The sequence below is a fragment of the Pipistrellus hanaki genome (assembly GCF_964339955.1).
Source record: "Pipistrellus hanaki genome assembly, chromosome: 6".
Lineage (NCBI taxonomy): Eukaryota > Metazoa > Chordata > Mammalia > Chiroptera > Vespertilionidae > Pipistrellus > Pipistrellus hanaki.
Window position 1 is genome coordinate 80,989,575 of NC_140508.1, and position 16,671 is coordinate 81,006,245.

The 16,671-nt window shown below is 53.9% G+C and overlaps 1 protein-coding gene across 1 annotated transcript in view; it reads right to left on the minus strand.

The window, feature by feature from the left end:
• The window catches only part of MOCOS (molybdenum cofactor sulfurase), a 43,048-nt gene extending 28,682 nt beyond the window's left edge, over nucleotides 1-14,366 (minus strand). Inside the window, exons 1-5 of the mRNA XM_084888833.1 lie at nucleotides 14,131-14,366; nucleotides 8,421-8,510; nucleotides 5,096-5,162; nucleotides 3,629-4,264; nucleotides 1,392-1,468 (exon numbers count right to left, since the gene is read on the minus strand). Of these exons, the coding sequence (XP_084744959.1) occupies nucleotides 1,392-1,468; nucleotides 3,629-4,264; nucleotides 5,096-5,162; nucleotides 8,421-8,510; nucleotides 14,131-14,278 (1,018 nt within the window). The 5' untranslated portion in view covers nucleotides 14,279-14,366. The remainder of the gene's footprint in view (nucleotides 1-1,391; nucleotides 1,469-3,628; nucleotides 4,265-5,095; nucleotides 5,163-8,420; nucleotides 8,511-14,130) is intronic.
• Nucleotides 14,367-16,671: the final 2,305 nt, after the last annotated feature.

The following is a 16,671-nucleotide window of genomic DNA, read 5'->3' on the forward strand; positions in this document are numbered from 1 at the left end:
CCTCTAGTTCATATATATAATCTTACACACATACTACAATCTTTTAAAAAAAAAAAAAACAAAAATAAAAAAAAATCAATGAAGTTGGAAAAATCAGGGTTTGCTCTATTGGAAAACTGACATTGTTGATATACTCTCAAAGGTGCCCTGGCCCTGTCAGACCCTGCCACTTGCATTTGGGTGCCATGTTGATATCTTTCCTGGGCAAAGCGCTCTTTTTCAGTGCCTGTCCTGATTACCGCCTGCCTGTCCTGGATGATGCCCACCCACCTCCCTGCAGGGCACCTCCCTCCTCCCATGAGGCCGTCCGCCTCCCGGGTTGGGCTGAGACTAAGGACCTGCGGGGCCCCATGGTTGTGACGAAAGAGAGGGAGAAAGGGCTGCCCATCCGTGAAGACACGCCCCTGGTTCACCCCAGGGCCCTCTCCACATGGGCACAAGCGGTGCCCCCGCCTCCAGAAGCTCAGCCTCCAGAAGGGGCACAGCAGGATGGCGGATGCCCGGCTCACCGGCCGGAGCTTCCTCCAGGCCTGTACCTTTGTGTCCAAGCCCAGGCGATGGGAAGTGGCATCTGTGTGTGTCAGCCTACAGCGAGCGCCCCCATCTGCCCACACCCCTACACACTCATCAGAAGGGAAACGTGCAGCTGAAACTGGTTTGGCTCAGTGGATAGAGCGTCGGTCTGAGAACTGAAAGGTCCCAGGTTCGATTCCCCTTAAGGGCATGTACCTTGGTTGCAGGCACATGCCCAGTCGGGGATGTGCAAGAGGCAACTGATTGATGATTCTCTCTCTTTGATGTTCCTAACTCTCTATCCCTCTTTCTTCCTCTCTGTAAAAAATCAATAAAATATATTTTAAAGAAGAAGGAGGAGGAAGAGGAGGAGGGAAATGTGCAGAGGTCGGCGGCAGGCACAATGGTTGGAAGCTCGGGGTCAGGCCTTAGTCGTCCTGTGTGCAAATCCACACCTCCCGCCTGCCAGCTCCCCTGCCCTGGAGAAGGCAGTGGCCTCCCTGAGCACAGGCTCCTCTCCGGAGGAGGCAGGCTAGCCATGGGCCCCGGGTGGGGCTGCAGGGGGCACCCAGCAGGGTGAGAGCGGAGGAGGCCTCGGGACCTGTAACCCACCCGGGATGTCTCCTCTGCTTCCGTGAGGCCATTCATGTCCTGCCTCGGGCTGTCTCTTACCTGCACAAACGCTCTGTCACTGACAAAAAGCCGGTCCCTTGCTCTTGCCTCCGGGGTCACTGAGAAGCCCTTCAGCACCGGCTCTATAGACAGCTGCCGTGTGCCGGTCATACACCCACCCTCCTTCATCTGAACACCCCCGGGCTGGGCTCCCCGCAGGACGCGGGCCACGGGAGCCAGTTCCACGGGGTGACCATGTCCCCTACCTGTGAGGCGCTCCAGGGCGTCAAATCCGTGCTTGAGCGCTATCACGTCGAGGAACGGGATGGTGCCATCCTCAAACCTGTAGCCAGGGTGAGAGAAGGAGGTCAGGCGGGGCCGCGTCTCCACATGCGTGTGGTGGCATGTGATGACTCAGGCTCAGCCACCTCTATGAGTGCCTTCTCTCTGCCGCCTCAGAAGCATCCCTCTTCTCCTCCTCAGGGCCAGGACTCTGCTCATCAGACCCACCGCAGCCTCCTCGGGGTGGCCGAGACCCAAGGCCCTAAAGACAGTCGCTGTCTGAGACATGAGCGAGCGGCGAGATGCCTGGCTGCTCTAAGAGGACACACCTGCCTGGCATGGCTGCCCACCTCTCCTTGCCTTCACAGGCCCTGTTGGCTCAGTCAAGTTTGGGTGTCATGTTGTTCATATGCTGTGGCTGTCTTTCTGTTCTCACTTAACCATGTTACACATTGACTTATCACACAGGTATTCAAAAGCTTTTACATTAGTGTTTCTGTTTTAGGGTCCTCCAACGACGGGGCGGACGTTCTAAATAAAAAAGACATCCACTAGCCTCACAAGGTACTGATGCCAACTCCATCCTGGTGCTTCACCTCTTAGCGCCAAAGAATAGTATCCTGCTAGAGAGCCACTGTTTTTATTTTTAATCCTCACCTGAGGACATGCTTGTTGATTTAAGAGAGAAGGGAAGAGAGAGAGAGAGAAAGTCAATGTGAGAGAGAAACATCAATTAGTGCCTTCCCATATGTGCCCCAACCGGGGATCGAGCCCATAACCTAGGTATGTGCCCTGACCAGGAATCGAACCTGCAACCTTTCACTATATGAAATGACACTGAGCCACACCGGCCAAGGCCAGAAACCCACTTTATCGGAAAAACAGGAGGTGCCAAGATCAAGACACTTGCCCTGACCCCACGGCTGGGGTGTGCTGGAGTCGGGACTCACTCCCCAGCGAAACCAGCTCTGGGGCCTACACACATGGCCAATCACTCCACCGCCGAAGCCACGCCACTCTCTGCAGGGCCCCTGAGTCTGCTCCTGGGTCTGTGGAGGACCTGACCCCCTTCCCATCCAGGCCCCAGGCCTCCTCTGACCCAACCTGCCCCAGCCCCGTGGCACCCCCTCCTGTTGGGACCCTGAGTTCTCAGCTGCCCGTTTCGGCCTCTCACATATTAGCCGTTATGGGTCCTGTCGCCATCGGGGATGGCATGAGGCACGGGGCCTGTCTGCAGCCGGGGGAAACCCCGGCAGAGGCCTGTGCGTTGGATGCCACCGCCTGCCTGCCCGCCCTGCAATGTCCTCTGTACCGCACGGCGGGGCTCACGGAGGCAGCTGCTCACAGCGCCCCGCAGCCCGGTGGCCTCTCGTTCAACTGATTCCTCCTGTGAACGGGGCCAAGCGGGGCTGATTCCAGCTGCCAAAAGCCAGCGATGCTGTCCACGTGTGTGCACCCTCGTTCACAATCGTTCAAATTGCCGAAACCGGTTCGGCTCAGGGAATAGAGCGTCAGCCTACAGACTGAAAGGTCCCGGGTTTGATTCCGGTCAAGGGCAGGTACCTTGGTTGCGGGCACATCCCCGGTGGGGGGTGTGCAGGAGGCAATTGATCGATGTTTTTCTTTCATCGATGTTTCTGACTCTCTGTCCCTCTCTCTTAAGAGAAACATCGATCAACTGCCTCCTGCACACCCCCTACCGGGGATGTGCCCGCAACCAAGGTACATGCCCTTGACCGGAATCGAACCTGGGACCTTTCAGTCCGCAGACCGGCGCTCTACCACTGAGCCAAACCGGTTTTGGCAAAATATATATATATATTTTTAAATCGTTCAAATCGCTGCTTTCATGGACACCCCTCACCGGAACTCTGTGCAGAGGTCTGGGGCCCCTCCTTCCTCTGAGAGGACCTCTCACCTCTTCTGTGTGCAGCCCTCACCCACAGTCCATCTCCCCCACCCGCCCCTCCCCTTTAAGGGCCCTGCCAACAGGAGCAGAATTCACTGAGCCATGGCCTCTGCCCCCCGCATCTGAGCCTGCCGCCGGCCTCCGTCCCTGCCAGGCATGGCCAACCCCTGACACCCGTGGCCCAGCCTCCCCTGACGCCCCACCCCCCTGCACAACCCCACAGGCTGCACAGCCAGACCCCAGACTGGCTGGACTCTGCCCCCCGCCCCTGCCTCCCCTCCCCCCCCCCCCCCCCCCCCCACGCGAGGTGACCTTTCTGCCAGGGACGGCCTGGGGACGTAGAAGTCCTCTCCCGCCAGGTAGGCGGCCGCCGTGCCGCCTCCGAAGTAGGTTTTCCGCAGCAGCGGGGCGGCCCGGCGGTGCACCAGCAGCGCGCCCAGGCCGGTGGGGAAGCCGAGGATCTTGTAGAAGGAGAGGGAGACGAAGTCCGCCGGGTGCGCCGACAGGTCCAGCGGGGAGGTGCCCGCGTAGGCGGCGGCGTCCAGCAGCGCGAACCAGCGCCCCGGCGCGCCCTCGCCCGCCGGGCACAGGCGCCCCGCCGCCGCCTCGCCCGCCCAGGCCAGCGGGTACCGGGTGCCGGAGAAGTTGCTCTGGGCCGGGTAGCAGAAGAGGTGCGGGGGCTGGCCGTCGGGGGCGCCGGCGGCGGGGGCAGCACCCCGCTCCTCCTGCGGCCGCAGGGCCTCCGGCAGGACCGGGATGCAGGTGGCACCGCGGGCCGCGGCCACCGCCCGCATGCCCACCGCGGAGGTGTGGCTGTCGGTGAGGTAACAGAACAGGCTCCCGCGGCTCCACGGAAAGGCCTCCGCCACCAGCTTCAGGGCGGCCGTGCTGCCGGCGGTGAAGACCACGCTGTAGTCCTCCGGGGAGGTGCCGAAGTGTGCCAGGACCCTGCAAAACACACAGTTCGCAAGGACCTGCATGTCCACTGCACGGCGCATCCCTCTGCCCCCATAGCTAGACCCAAGCCCAGGCAGGCTCTGCCATCGCTGTGAGGTCAGAGCAGGTGTGAGAAGGATTCGAACCAGCAAAAGCACCTTGCCTCCCGGTGCCAGCCCCCACCACAGAAGAGGAGAGCCCTCAGCGGCCCGGCCTCAGTGAAAACACCCTCCCCTCTCTACCACCGTGCGTGGTAAGTCCCCAGCTCATCTCATGTTGCTTTTAAGGCTGGCAACCCAGGATCCCTTTCAAACTGGAGATAATTTGAAACCGTATCTATTCAAGTCACTTTAGGTACCCTTTGGAAATTACTTACCGAACACTAATTACTACGTGTGGAAAAATATAGAGACGTTTCATGTGCAAATATTAGTTTAAAAAAAGGGGGAGGGAGGTGTGAACAAAAAAGATGCCTAATGAAACATGAAAAAGAAAAACCAGAGAAACTGTTTTTATTCTCTCTGAAAACAAGACTTAAGACCTGTGTCGCTCCTTATTACTCTGGCCCCCAGGACCGGGGGCACCAGCCCAGACACACACACACACACACACGCATGGCGGTGCACCCCTCAGCTGCCTCCCTGTGCTTCCGGTCGGACCCCTTTTGCACCTGCCCATTCTCACCTTCCCAGCCTCGGACCCTGATCTTGTTCACTGTGTGTGTGGCCATTTAACTGAAGGTGATCCTCCTGAAACCAGTTCAGAACCTGGGATGTGGGCAGGTATAGGAAGCGTGTCCGTATACCTGGGAGAGCCTGCTCCAGAGGCCGTCCCTCCGCTCACCTGTAGCGCACCTGGTCCACGGTGTCCTGGGTGAGCCTGCTGCTGATGTTCTGGCTGTGAGGGTTACCTGAGGGGTTCCAAAGACAGCCATCAAGTCACTCACTGCTTATGGTCTCTCCTTTTCTACTCCTCCAAATCCCTCTCCCTTGGTTTCTCAAAAAGTTAAGCATGAAACTATTATATGATTCCACTCCTACATACACAATAGAAATGGAAACATGTCCAAACAAAAATTCATGCACAAGAATGTTCACAGCAGCTCTGTTTGTAAAGCTAAATTCTGGGAACATAAGTGTCGATCAACTGGTGAACAGATAGATAAAATGTAACATATCCATACAATGAAAAATTATTTGGTGCCCTAACCAGTTTGGTTCAGTGGATAGAGGGTCGGCCTACAGACTGAAGGGTGCTTCGGTCAAGGGCATGTACCTTGGTTGTGGGCACATCCCCAGTAGGGGGTGTGCAAAAAGCAGCTGAACGATATTTCTCTCTCATGGATGTTTCTAACTCTCTATCCCTCTCCCTTCCTCTCTGTAAAAAAATCAATAAATATATATTTTTAAAATTTTATTTAGCATGAACCTCAAAAGCATGCTAAGTGAAAGATGCCATGGGGTGGGGTGTGGGGGCGGGCTAGAAGAGGTCAATGGGGGAGGAAAGAGGGACATATGTAATACTTGCAACAATAAAGATTAAAAAAAAAAAAAAAAAAAAAGACGCCAGACACAGAGATCATATATTGCATGATTCCACTTATATAAAACTAAAAACCTGGTGCACAGAATCCGTGCATGGGTAGGGTCCCTAAGCCTGGCCAGTAATCGGGGCCAATCGGGGCCTTCAGGCCGCCAGCTGTTGGCTGTGGCTTTCCTTCATTGTGTGCCGCCCCCTGGTGTTCAGTGCACGTCATAGCGAGTGATTGAACTCCCAGTCTCCCAGTTGAATTCCGCAGAGGACACTTTGCATATTAGCCTTATAGATATATAGATATATAGATATATAGATATATAGATATATAGATATATATATATCCAGCAAAGATGACTGTATAGAGATACAGAAAGTAGTAGATGAGTGTTGGCTTGGGGTGAGAGTGAGTGGGCAGGTTGAGGGGTTAAGAAAGCAACAGAGATCAACTGTGAATGGGCATCAGAGATTTTATTGGAAGAATGAAAATATTCTAAATGATTTATAGTGAGACTAAAAATCATTGAATTGGCCGAAACCGGTTTGGCTCAGTGGTAGAGTGTCGATCTGCGGACTGAAAGGTCCCAGGTTCGATTCTGGTCAGGGGCATGTACATTGGTTGAGGGCACATCCCCAGTAGGGGGTGTGCAAGAGGCAGCTGGTCGGTGTTTCTAGCTCTCTATCTCTCTCCCTTACTCTCTGTAAAAAATCAATAAAAATATATTTTAAAAATAAAAATCATTGAATTGTACACTTGAAACATGTGAATTTTGTGGATATAAAATATTACTCAAGAATTCTGGCCCAGCTGGCATGGCTCAGTAGATGAGCATAGACCTATGAACTAGGTCATAGATCAATTCTCAGTCAGGGCACATGCCCAGGTAGGTTATGGGCTGGATCCCCATTGTGAGGCGTGCAGGAGGCAGGCCATCAATGTTTCTTTCTCATCATGGATGTTTCTATCTCCCTCTTCCTCTCCCTTCCTCTCTTGAATCAATAAAAAATAATTAAATTTTAGAAACCCTGCCAAACAAACAGAACAAGTAAAACAAACAAGACAGGATCTAGGAAGAGCCTCTGGAACTGGAAGTCAGCCAATACGAGAACCTCTTCTACAAGTTTCCCAACAGGCGGCCAGCCCGGTTCTGTCATTAACTCCGGGAGCCACGCTGCCTAGAGACTCCGCTCCCCGGACTGCACCCAGCCCAGCGCTTCCTGACCACGTGGCCTCGGGAGAATGACCTGCCTCCCTGGGCAGTCCCCTCGCGTGGACAGAGGAGAGGTAACAGGACCTGTAGCTGAGCCTGCCCTGAGGAGGGAGAGATAATGCAGGTGAAGCATTTGGGACAGTACCTGAAGCGCAATGAGTGCTCAGTACAGGTTATTGTTATCATTTATAGCTATTATCATGGCCATGGTTACACCAGCTACTACGGTTATTTTGAGAAGGAAAACCCCTATTTTGTTAAAACAAAAAAACAAAAAACTGCTGTTTGGAATTTTCTGCTGTTTATTCTTAGATAAAATGTTTGCTTTCTAGCCTGCTTGTAAAATGAGGATCATAAAATTAGCTCTCTGACCTGGCAGGTCAAGACTAGGTATGCCCATAAATTTAGCTGTGTTTGTTTTCAAGGACAGCAGGGAGATAACCACTAATTGCACAGAGAGCTGGCTCCTTAATAAAAAGGGAAGCTCTGCTTGTACCTTTGCTTAGAATTTGAATTCATTTTCTCTATGCCCATGGCCCGATGAATAAAGTGAGTCTCTCCAAACTCTCCTCCTGCACTGTTTGTTCAGGAACTCTGTAACAATTTCAAAGTCACTTTCCAAAGTTATCTCCTGATCACATTATGCTTTCAGTGACTTGCCATTGTTTCTAGAATAAAGTTCAAACTCTACAGAGCACCCATAAGGTACCTACCTACCTTCCCATTCATGCCTCCCTCTGAGTTCCCGGGCTGGTTTGAAACCGCAGCAGGCTCCTGGCTCATGTTGTTCCCTTCGCCCTCCTCCTGACTCTTTTCCGAGTGAACTCCTGCTCATCCTCCAGCATCCAGCCCACTCCTCAGAAACCTTCCCTGACGCTCACACTGCCCACCTGCTGTCCCTCTGCAGATCCAGACGCCATGGCCCAGAGGCCTCTGGTTCACAGCCCTTCACACAGTTGGTAATTCACATTAGAGATCACTGACTTGACGGCTTGCCCTGACTAGACCTGAGTCCATGAAGGCAGGGGCTGGTTACTTTGTGCCCATTTGCACCATGCCCCTGACACCAGAGGGGCTGGCAAATATTTAGGGAGTAAATAAATAAACACATGCCCATTCCCCCAGTCCCAGAGGCCCTCCCACCACCAAACACAGCTCCTTGTGCCTCTGTGCATTTCCTGATGCCGACCTTTCTTCTAGAAGTGACACACGTGCCCCTGAGCCAGATCCCCCATCCAGGCAGCACGCAAGTTGTAAAAAATGACATGTGTTTGCCTGACCCCCTCATCATCGTGCTTATTCAGCTTTGGGTCCCAGTTCGGTCCCGTCTACAAAACCCAACATTTATTCAGCAGAGACAGGTCCTCTGAATGTAGTCAGCTAATGCCCAGTGCAAAAATGAGTGATGGCGCGTTCTTCTTTACCGTAAACATTTTCCAGGAGGTCGCTCGTGAAGCTCCTGAGCTGGCTCTCGGGGAACAGCGTGGCTCCTGCGTGGTCCAGGTAGACAGTTCCTGAGAGAGAGCACAGAACGAAGCTGTGGTTATTTTTCAGACGTTTCCCACTGCTTGCACCTAGATCTGGTGTATGTGAGCGTGAGCAGTGCCCATGGGATGCGTTTGGGCTTAACATCAGGCCACGCCTACCTCCCAGCCTCTCCACGTGCTTCTCAATCCAAGTGCAGAGAGAGGTAAGCAATGGAAGAACTGTACTTTCCATAGTTAATGAGCCTGAGAGTCTTCCTGACTAACCAGCTCTCTCAGGAACCTGGGAGAGTTTCTCACACGAAGGAGAAGCCAAACAGGAGAAGCCAAACAGACGGCTCTGGTTAATGACCCTAGAGCTAGTTCACCTTCTGACTCACACCCTCTTACCGTTTCTGTGCCACCTCCCTGGCCTGGAGACCTGATTCTGCTTTCCGCGGTGAATTCTACATCTCTCTAAAGCTTCGAGCACTCCAGAGAATACTAGTAACTTACATGATCTTTCCGGCCTCTTTCACAAACAAGGAAGGCAAATTCAGATGAGAGTAAGAGGTTTACCATCAGGTGGTCAAGATCAAAAGGTTGGATAACTCAGTGCATGGGTGAAGGTGTGGGAAAACAGGCCTGCTGGTACATGGCTGGTAGGAAGGCAAATTGGTACAACTTCTCTTTTTTAAAATATATGTATTTATTTTTTTAATATATTTTATTGATTTTTTACAGAGAGGAAGGGAGATAAAGAGCTAGAAACGTCGATGAGAGAGAAACATCGACCAGCTGCCTCTTGCACACACCCTACTGGGGATGTGCCCGCAATCAATGTACATGCCCTTGACCAGAATCGAACCTGGGACCCTTCAGTCCGCAGACTGACGCTCTACCACTGAGCCAAACCGGTTTTGGCTTTTTAAATATATTTTTACTGATTTCAGGGAGGAAGGGAGAGGGAGAGAGAGATAGAAACATCAACAATGAGAGATAACAGAACCTAACCTACTGAGGATCGAGCCCACAACCCAAGCATGTGCCCTTGACCAGGATCAAACCCAGTTATGGACAGCAATTTGGCAATATTGGTAATACTTTAAAATGCAAACTCTCTTTGACCTACCAATTATTCTATCTTATAAATAACTGTGCTCTTATGAAATGGGCTGTCTATGAGGATATTCCTTTCTGATCTTTGTCAATACAATATTATCGGCTAAAGACAAAGATCAGAAATGACTTAAAGGATCATCACCATGTATTTAAAATAAAGGATTCTTGTACACTTCTCTGGTACTTTAAAAGTATTGATAGGGAACAAACTCTGAAACACATTTTCAAGAGTTATACAATGTAAATAGATCCATTCATTTTCTTGGCTAGCTATCCTGGCTAGAACCTCTGGTGCAATGTTGAATACCAGTGGTGAGATCAGATATCCTTGTCTTGTTCCTGATCTTAGGGGGTAAAGCTTTCAGTTTTTCACCATCAAGTATGATGTTGGCTCTGCTTATTTGTTTATAGATGGCCTTCATCTGGTTGATTAAATTTCCTTTGAGTCCTAGTTTATTGCATGTTGTTATCATGTAAATGTATTATCCAGTCCAGAAAACTATTGTTAAAATAACATTCTCTTTTTTCTTCCTCTTTTTTTTTTATTAAATTATTTTCTGTGTATATATCTTACCATTGCCCCCCCCCACCTCCCATACATACCCTCCCTCCCCAGAGTTTTGTGTCCATTGGTTGTACTTATATGCATGCATATAAATCCTTCGGTTGATCTCTTATCTCCCCCATATCTCCCTACCCTCCCTGCTGTAATTTGACAGTCTGCCTGTTGCTTTACTGTCTCTATATCTATCTTTTGGTTCATCAGTTTATAATGTTCTTTATTATCCATAAATGAGTGAGGCCATGTGGTGTTTCTCTTTCACTGACTGGCTTATTTCACTCAGCATGATGTTCTCCAATTCCATCCAGGTAGCTGCAAATAATAAGAATTCCTTCTTGTTTATGGCAGCATAGTATTCCATTGTGTAGATGTACCATAGTTTTCTGATCCAATCATCTGCTGACGGGCACCTAGGCTGTTTCCAAATCCTAGCTATTGTAAATTGTGCTTCTATGAACATAGGGGTGCATATATCCTTTCTGATTGGTGTTTCTAGTTATAACATTCTCTTTAAGTGGAGATTAAGTGATACAAATTACATACAAAAAGAAAGGCTTCCATCCCCCCCAGACCCTGGGGAAGATGCTCGTGTGAAGCCCAGGACCCAGGTAAAACCTGAGGCGGGGGAGGCTGAGGCAGCACGGCTTTCCCCCAGACTTGTGCAGGGCCAGGGAGCCATTTGGAAGAAGGCTGCACTGGCCTTTGGTCCAGAACCTCATGTTGCAAAACTAACTAGAGATCTAAATCAGCTAGAGATCTGCTCTTAGGAGGTCAGCCAGCACAGAGGCTAACAGTGCAGAATCCAAGTCAGCCAGCCTTAATCGAATCCTGCTAGCCATTCTAGGTCCCTATTCCTTCATCTGCAAATGGGATGAAAGTTAAATGAGTTGGTGTATGACAGGGCCCAGTCCAGTGCCTGGCACACATGCCACAGGGTTCAGCTGTTCTTAGAAGAAGGCAAATTACCCCAAACCAACTGGCATTAGGTCTTCAAGAAAAGAAACCCCAGGGTCTCTTCTGGGTCATGCTCCCCCAGCTCTCAGTTCCATCAATAGTGGCCATCAGCACCCTGAAGCTTCAAGAAACACTTGAACCACGTCTGTGTATTGAATATGCTCCCTTCACCAAGACAAAGAAATTCCCACCCAATTGATTAGGCAAAATATTTCAGACTTGAAGGTTAAGCATTTAACTATCCAGAACTACCACTTAACCAGACAAATTCTCAAGCCTGCAGAAAATCTATGGGGTGACGGAGAAGGAAGAGAAAGTAAAAGTTATATTATTTTTGGCTTGTTGTGTTTGTCTGATTTTCCTCTGCCCTAGGAGGGGCTGGAGGGGACAGAAATGTTCCAAAGCTCCTAGTGGTGGGAGGGGTGAGTTTAGTCCACAAAAGCCTACTTCAATCACAATGTAGAAAAAAACGCTGGGAACCTGCATTAAGTAGATAAATAGATAAATAAAGAAGGATGCACACAGCACTACCACAAGTGCAGGTAGTCCCCAACTTAGGATGATTTGACTTAACAATTTTATTTTATTTTTACTTTATGATGATATGAAAGTGATACACATTCAGCAGAAGCCATGCTTTTAGAATTTCGATCTTCTCCTGGTCTATTGATAAGCAGTATGATCTTCTCTTGTGATGCTCAGCAGTGGAAGCAAGCCGTGCCATCGCAGGGTGAACAACGGATGCCCAACTGTGGGTTAATGCAAGTGCTCTGAGCACGTTCAAGGTAGGCTAGGCTCAGCGATGGCGTTCAGTAGGTGTACTCCATGCATTTTCCACTTACGATATTTTCCGTGTATGATGGGTTTATCCAGAGGTAACCCCCAGTAAGGGAAGGAGCATGTGTACAGTGGATGTTAAAGGGGCTCTGAAGCCCAGCCTGAAACCCTGGCTGTCCCATCCAAATTACAAATTTGAAGGGGAAGGTGCTATTCCTTAAAGGACAAAAGTGAAACAAGGAGGTGCCCAGAGAACTCAGCTCTCCTTTTTTATTTATTTATTTTTTATTTTATTTTATTTTATTTTATTTTATTTTTTTTGAGGGGTGAGGGGTTGGGTCAGAGCTGGAGGAGATTAAGGTGCTAAAATAATTCCTGACTGAATGACTACAGCCTCTGGGACTTGCTTCAAATGGAAGGGAACCTCTCGCCCTCCCTCCGCACCTGTGGGTGTTCAGTATACCGGTCTATGTCGGTGGGTAGGAGATTCCTATCATAAAAACGCTCAGGGAGCCGAAACCGGTTTGGCTCAGTGGATGGAGCGTAGGCCTGCGGACTGAAAGGTCCAGGGTTCGATTCCAGTCAAGGGCATGCACCTTGGTTGCGGGCACATCCCCAGTAGGGGGGAGAAGGGGATGCAAGAGGCAGCTGATCAATGAATGTTTCTCTCTCATCTAGCATTCTATCCCTCTCCCTTCCTCTCTGTAAAAACTCAATAAAATATATTTAAAACAAACAAAAACAAACAAACAAACAAAAAACGCTCAGGGATAGAAGGTGGAAGCAGAGGGACAAGGGCACAGTCTCCTGCAGGTGAGTGTGCCGCTTTCAACCCGGAGGGAGTGGAGCAGGCGGGGATGCAGGCCCGCCTTCCGCCCGAGCCTCCCCCCTTAACTACAGACCGGGACACGCCAAAAGCAGGCTACACCCCTCAGAGCCCCCAACGGGGGGAGCGGGGGAGAAGAGTCACTAACTGGAACTTCAGGAAATAGCCCAAACAGCTGGATCAGCTACCCGATTCATGACATGTGCGTGGTCGGTGTCCTGCCACGGGGAGGCGCAGCCACCCAATGGCCACCGAAACCACAGGCACACCTCCTCCGGGCGCGGCACCCCACCTGCCACTGCACCTGAGCGCCAGCCCCGCTCCGCTAAGCCTCCCACGAGGTCTCTGGCAGAAGGGTCAGTGCTACCCTGCGGGGCGGGGCGGGGGCGAGGCGGGGGCGCGCGGGGAGCCGCCGCAGGGCCAGATCGGGGTGGATCTCACCCTTAGCCAACCTGTTCCACCTCCCAGAACCCAAGGGCACCCCGACCTCGTGCCCAAGGTCCAGGCTCGCCTTGTACTCCAGCTCGCTAAGGGGTGGGGACTAGAGGAATGAGCAAACTGTCAGTTTGCTCATTCCTCCAGTCCCCACCCCTTAGCGAGCTGGGTGGGGGCAGAAGCATTGTTCTAAAATGAGGAGGAAAAAAAGGAGGTTTCGGAAGTAAAAGCCGCCTGTGCGCTATCTCAGAGGACTGGAACGCAGCTGCGGGGCGGGGGCCCTGCCCGGCGGCCGCGGCCTCGGCCCTGCAGGCGCGCGGGCCGCCCCCGCGGAGGAGCCGGAGCCGCAGCCCCGGACGTCCCGGCGTCAGGCAGCCCCGCTCCCTCCCAGCCGGACCTTCAGAGTCCGCAGCCCCGACGGCGGAATCCAGAGCCCTGATCGCGGAGGGTGGGGGCCGGTGAAAAGGACGTAGATAGGCCCGATACCCCCAGGACAGTCTTGCAAGAGCAGCAAGAAGTCCCGGGGCTGCAGGCGGGACCTCGGGGAGCCGTGTGCACGCAGCGGGCGCGAGGGCAAGTCCCTCCAAAGCTTCCCATTCAAAACGCGCCCCAAGCCGAAACCGGTGTTTCTATCCGTGGATAGACCGTCGGTCTGCGGACTGGAAGGTCCCAGGTTCGATTCCGGTCAGGGGCATGCACCTTGGTTGCCGGGATCCGCCCCCCCCCCCCCCCGCAACCAAGGTACATGCAAGAGGCAGGTGTGCAAGAGGCAGCTGATCGATGATTGATGTTTCTAGCTCTCTATCCCCTCTCTCTTCCTCTCTGTAGAAAATCAATAATTTAAAAAAATAATAATAATAATAATAATAAAAAACGCTCCCCAAACTAGGGAACGCGCTGCCCCCTGGAGCAGGAAACCCCTTAGAAGCCGCGTGCCCACCCCCCCCCCCCGGAGCCCCGCCGCCCCCCCGCCCCGCACAGGTGCCCGGCCTCACCTGCCAGGCGCCCGAACTCCCGCGCCCGCAGCGCCCGCAGCCCGCGCCAGCCCTGCCCGTAGCCGTAGGCGGGGGGCTGCGCGCTCGCCGCCCGGAACCGCTCGAAGGCCAGCAGCTCGGCCCCCGGCCGCGCCGCCCCGTCGGCCATGGCCCCGGCCTGCCCGCCGCGCTGTCCCGGCGGCCGGCGGGGAGAGGGGAGAGCCGCCCGGGGACTCCGCCCGCCGCGCCTCCCTCCCGCCTCCGCCCGCACCGGCCGCGGAGGGCGGCGCGTCCGGGACGACGGGATGGGCCGGGCTGGCCTGGGCCGCGCTGACTCACGAAGTTTCGCTTCTTTCCTGCCTTTCCCACCTGCGGCCGGGGACAGCGTGCCCGTGTCTGCGGTCGCGCAGAGCAGCGTCCCCACGGCGCCAGCGGAGCTGCCCGGACCCGGGGGCTAAGCTCTCCTTGCCTGGGTCCCAGGGGGAGGCCGGCGGAAGAGGGAGCAGGTTGCATGTTCTGCTCGGCATCTTCGTCGCCCTCCCCGCGGGCTCTCCCGGGTCCGAGCTTCACAGTTCCTGGTCCGAGCTCTCCGCGGCGGGATCTGAGATCCGGGGTGCGGGGCAGGGCGTCTGCAGGGACCTCCCCGGGGGCGCTCCCAGGAGAAGCGTGTGCTCGCAGGTCCTGAGAAGGCAGCTGAGCAAAGTGGGGTGGGGGTAAGACTGGACATGCCCGAGGCTGGCTAATAAAGTCCGCACCCGGTAGCCAGGAGGAGACCTGGACCAGAGCGCCCACATCCCGGATGCGCGGAGCAGTGGCCGGTCCCGGGACGCTATTGCGGCCAGTGCTGAGGGCAGGCCGAGGTCCCCCCCCCCCGCCCCTCCCCGCTCAGGAGGTGTGGGGCCGGGCTCGGGGCGGGCGGTCAGGTGCCCGAAATAGGACCCCGTTGTGAAGTAGGGGGCCTGTCGGGAGTGGAGACAAGGGGGCCCAGGTCCGGGGCCCCGGTGGGGTGCACGGGCAGCGTGCTGGGTCCTGGGGGAACCGGGGCAGCGTGCTGGGTCCTAAGGGATTCAGAAGGGGGCCGGGTCGGGGACCCGATGTGGGGGCCCATGAGGGGACCCCTGACTCTGGATCACGGCGGAGGGACACGATGGGAAGCGTGAGCTGCAGCCAGGCCCAGGGCCCAGCCTCTCCGGTACAAAAGCGCAGAGATGCCCTGGCCGTTGGGTCAGGTGGTTGAGCGTCGCCTCTCGCACAGAAGGGTCACCAGTTCCATTCCCAATCAAGGCCTATGCTGGGTTGTGGGTTCAGTCCCCGGTTGGGGTACGGATGTTGCCCATCCCACCCTTTTCTGATACCTTCTGGTGATACTTCCAGCAAGAACTGTGGGTTCTGATGCCATCTTGGCCCCTATCCACTGCGCTTCCTCCTGTAAATGACTTCCGGCAACGATAATGAAAGCTGTTACACCTGTCCTTGTGTACCGGGCAGGGCACTCCTACCTGTGCTGATGACTCAGCAATTCAGTAGGCAGGCGTATGAGAAAGAGTGACTTGCTCAACGGCACACAGAAGAAATGGAGAGTGGTGCAGGGAAGGTCCTCCCAGCAGCGTCACCGTGTGTGTGTGCGTGTGTGTGTGTGTGTGTGTGTGTGTGTGCGTGTGTGTGTGTGTATGTGTGTGTGTGTGTGTGCGTGTGTGTGTGTGTGTGTGTGTGTGTGCGTGTGTGCGTGTGTGTGTGGTGGAGGAAGAAGGTGGGGCAGGTTTGGGGCAGGATTTGAAAGGCTTTACGCCAGGCTAAGGGACTGGAATTTTGTTCTGAAGATTTTTAAGATGGATTGGCAGACTGTCTAATGGCGATGACCAGGGTGGATGGGGTGGGGAGAAGTGGGCACAGGAAAACCAGCTACAGCTTCTGGCAACTGTCCAGCCTGGAATCGCTGAAAACGGCACAGGCTTTGTCAGGGGCATTCACCTGCATTCCCTGGGTAGCTGCTCCCTGCTAGGGACACCGCAGTGCTAAGAAGACAGCAGTCCACAACACACCTCTGGGCCTGAGAGGGACATGAAGGAGGTGGGTCCGCAGTCAGATCACCCCTCCACACTGCAGAGGCTGGAGAAGGGCCTTCAGCGAAGGTGGGGCTGAGGTGAGTCCCACCTGGGACTCCAGAGGTCCTGGAAGAGGTGTGGGACGGAGGGCAGCACTCATGTGCAAAGGCCTGGAGGTAGACAAGGCTCAGAACATTCCAGAAGCAGGAAGTTCAATGCAGCTGAAGCACAGACTGTGGTTGTGTGGGGGTGAGGCGTGAGGACGAGCAGCGAGTCAGACTGCAGTGCAGGAGGACACCGGGAGTCCTTCAGGTCAGCGGCTGCGGCAGTCCGTCTGAGCCCCTGGCAGCAGGAGCAGGAGCGGGGGAGGGAGGATGCAGGCGGCACTGTCCTGCAGAGACTGGGCAGGAGCCTTGGTGAGGAGGCCCCGAGGGTGCAGAAGTGATGGAACTCGGAGACAAAAGGGGATGAAGGAAGACTGGCTCAGGGTGACGGGTGGATGCAGGGAGCAGGGGCT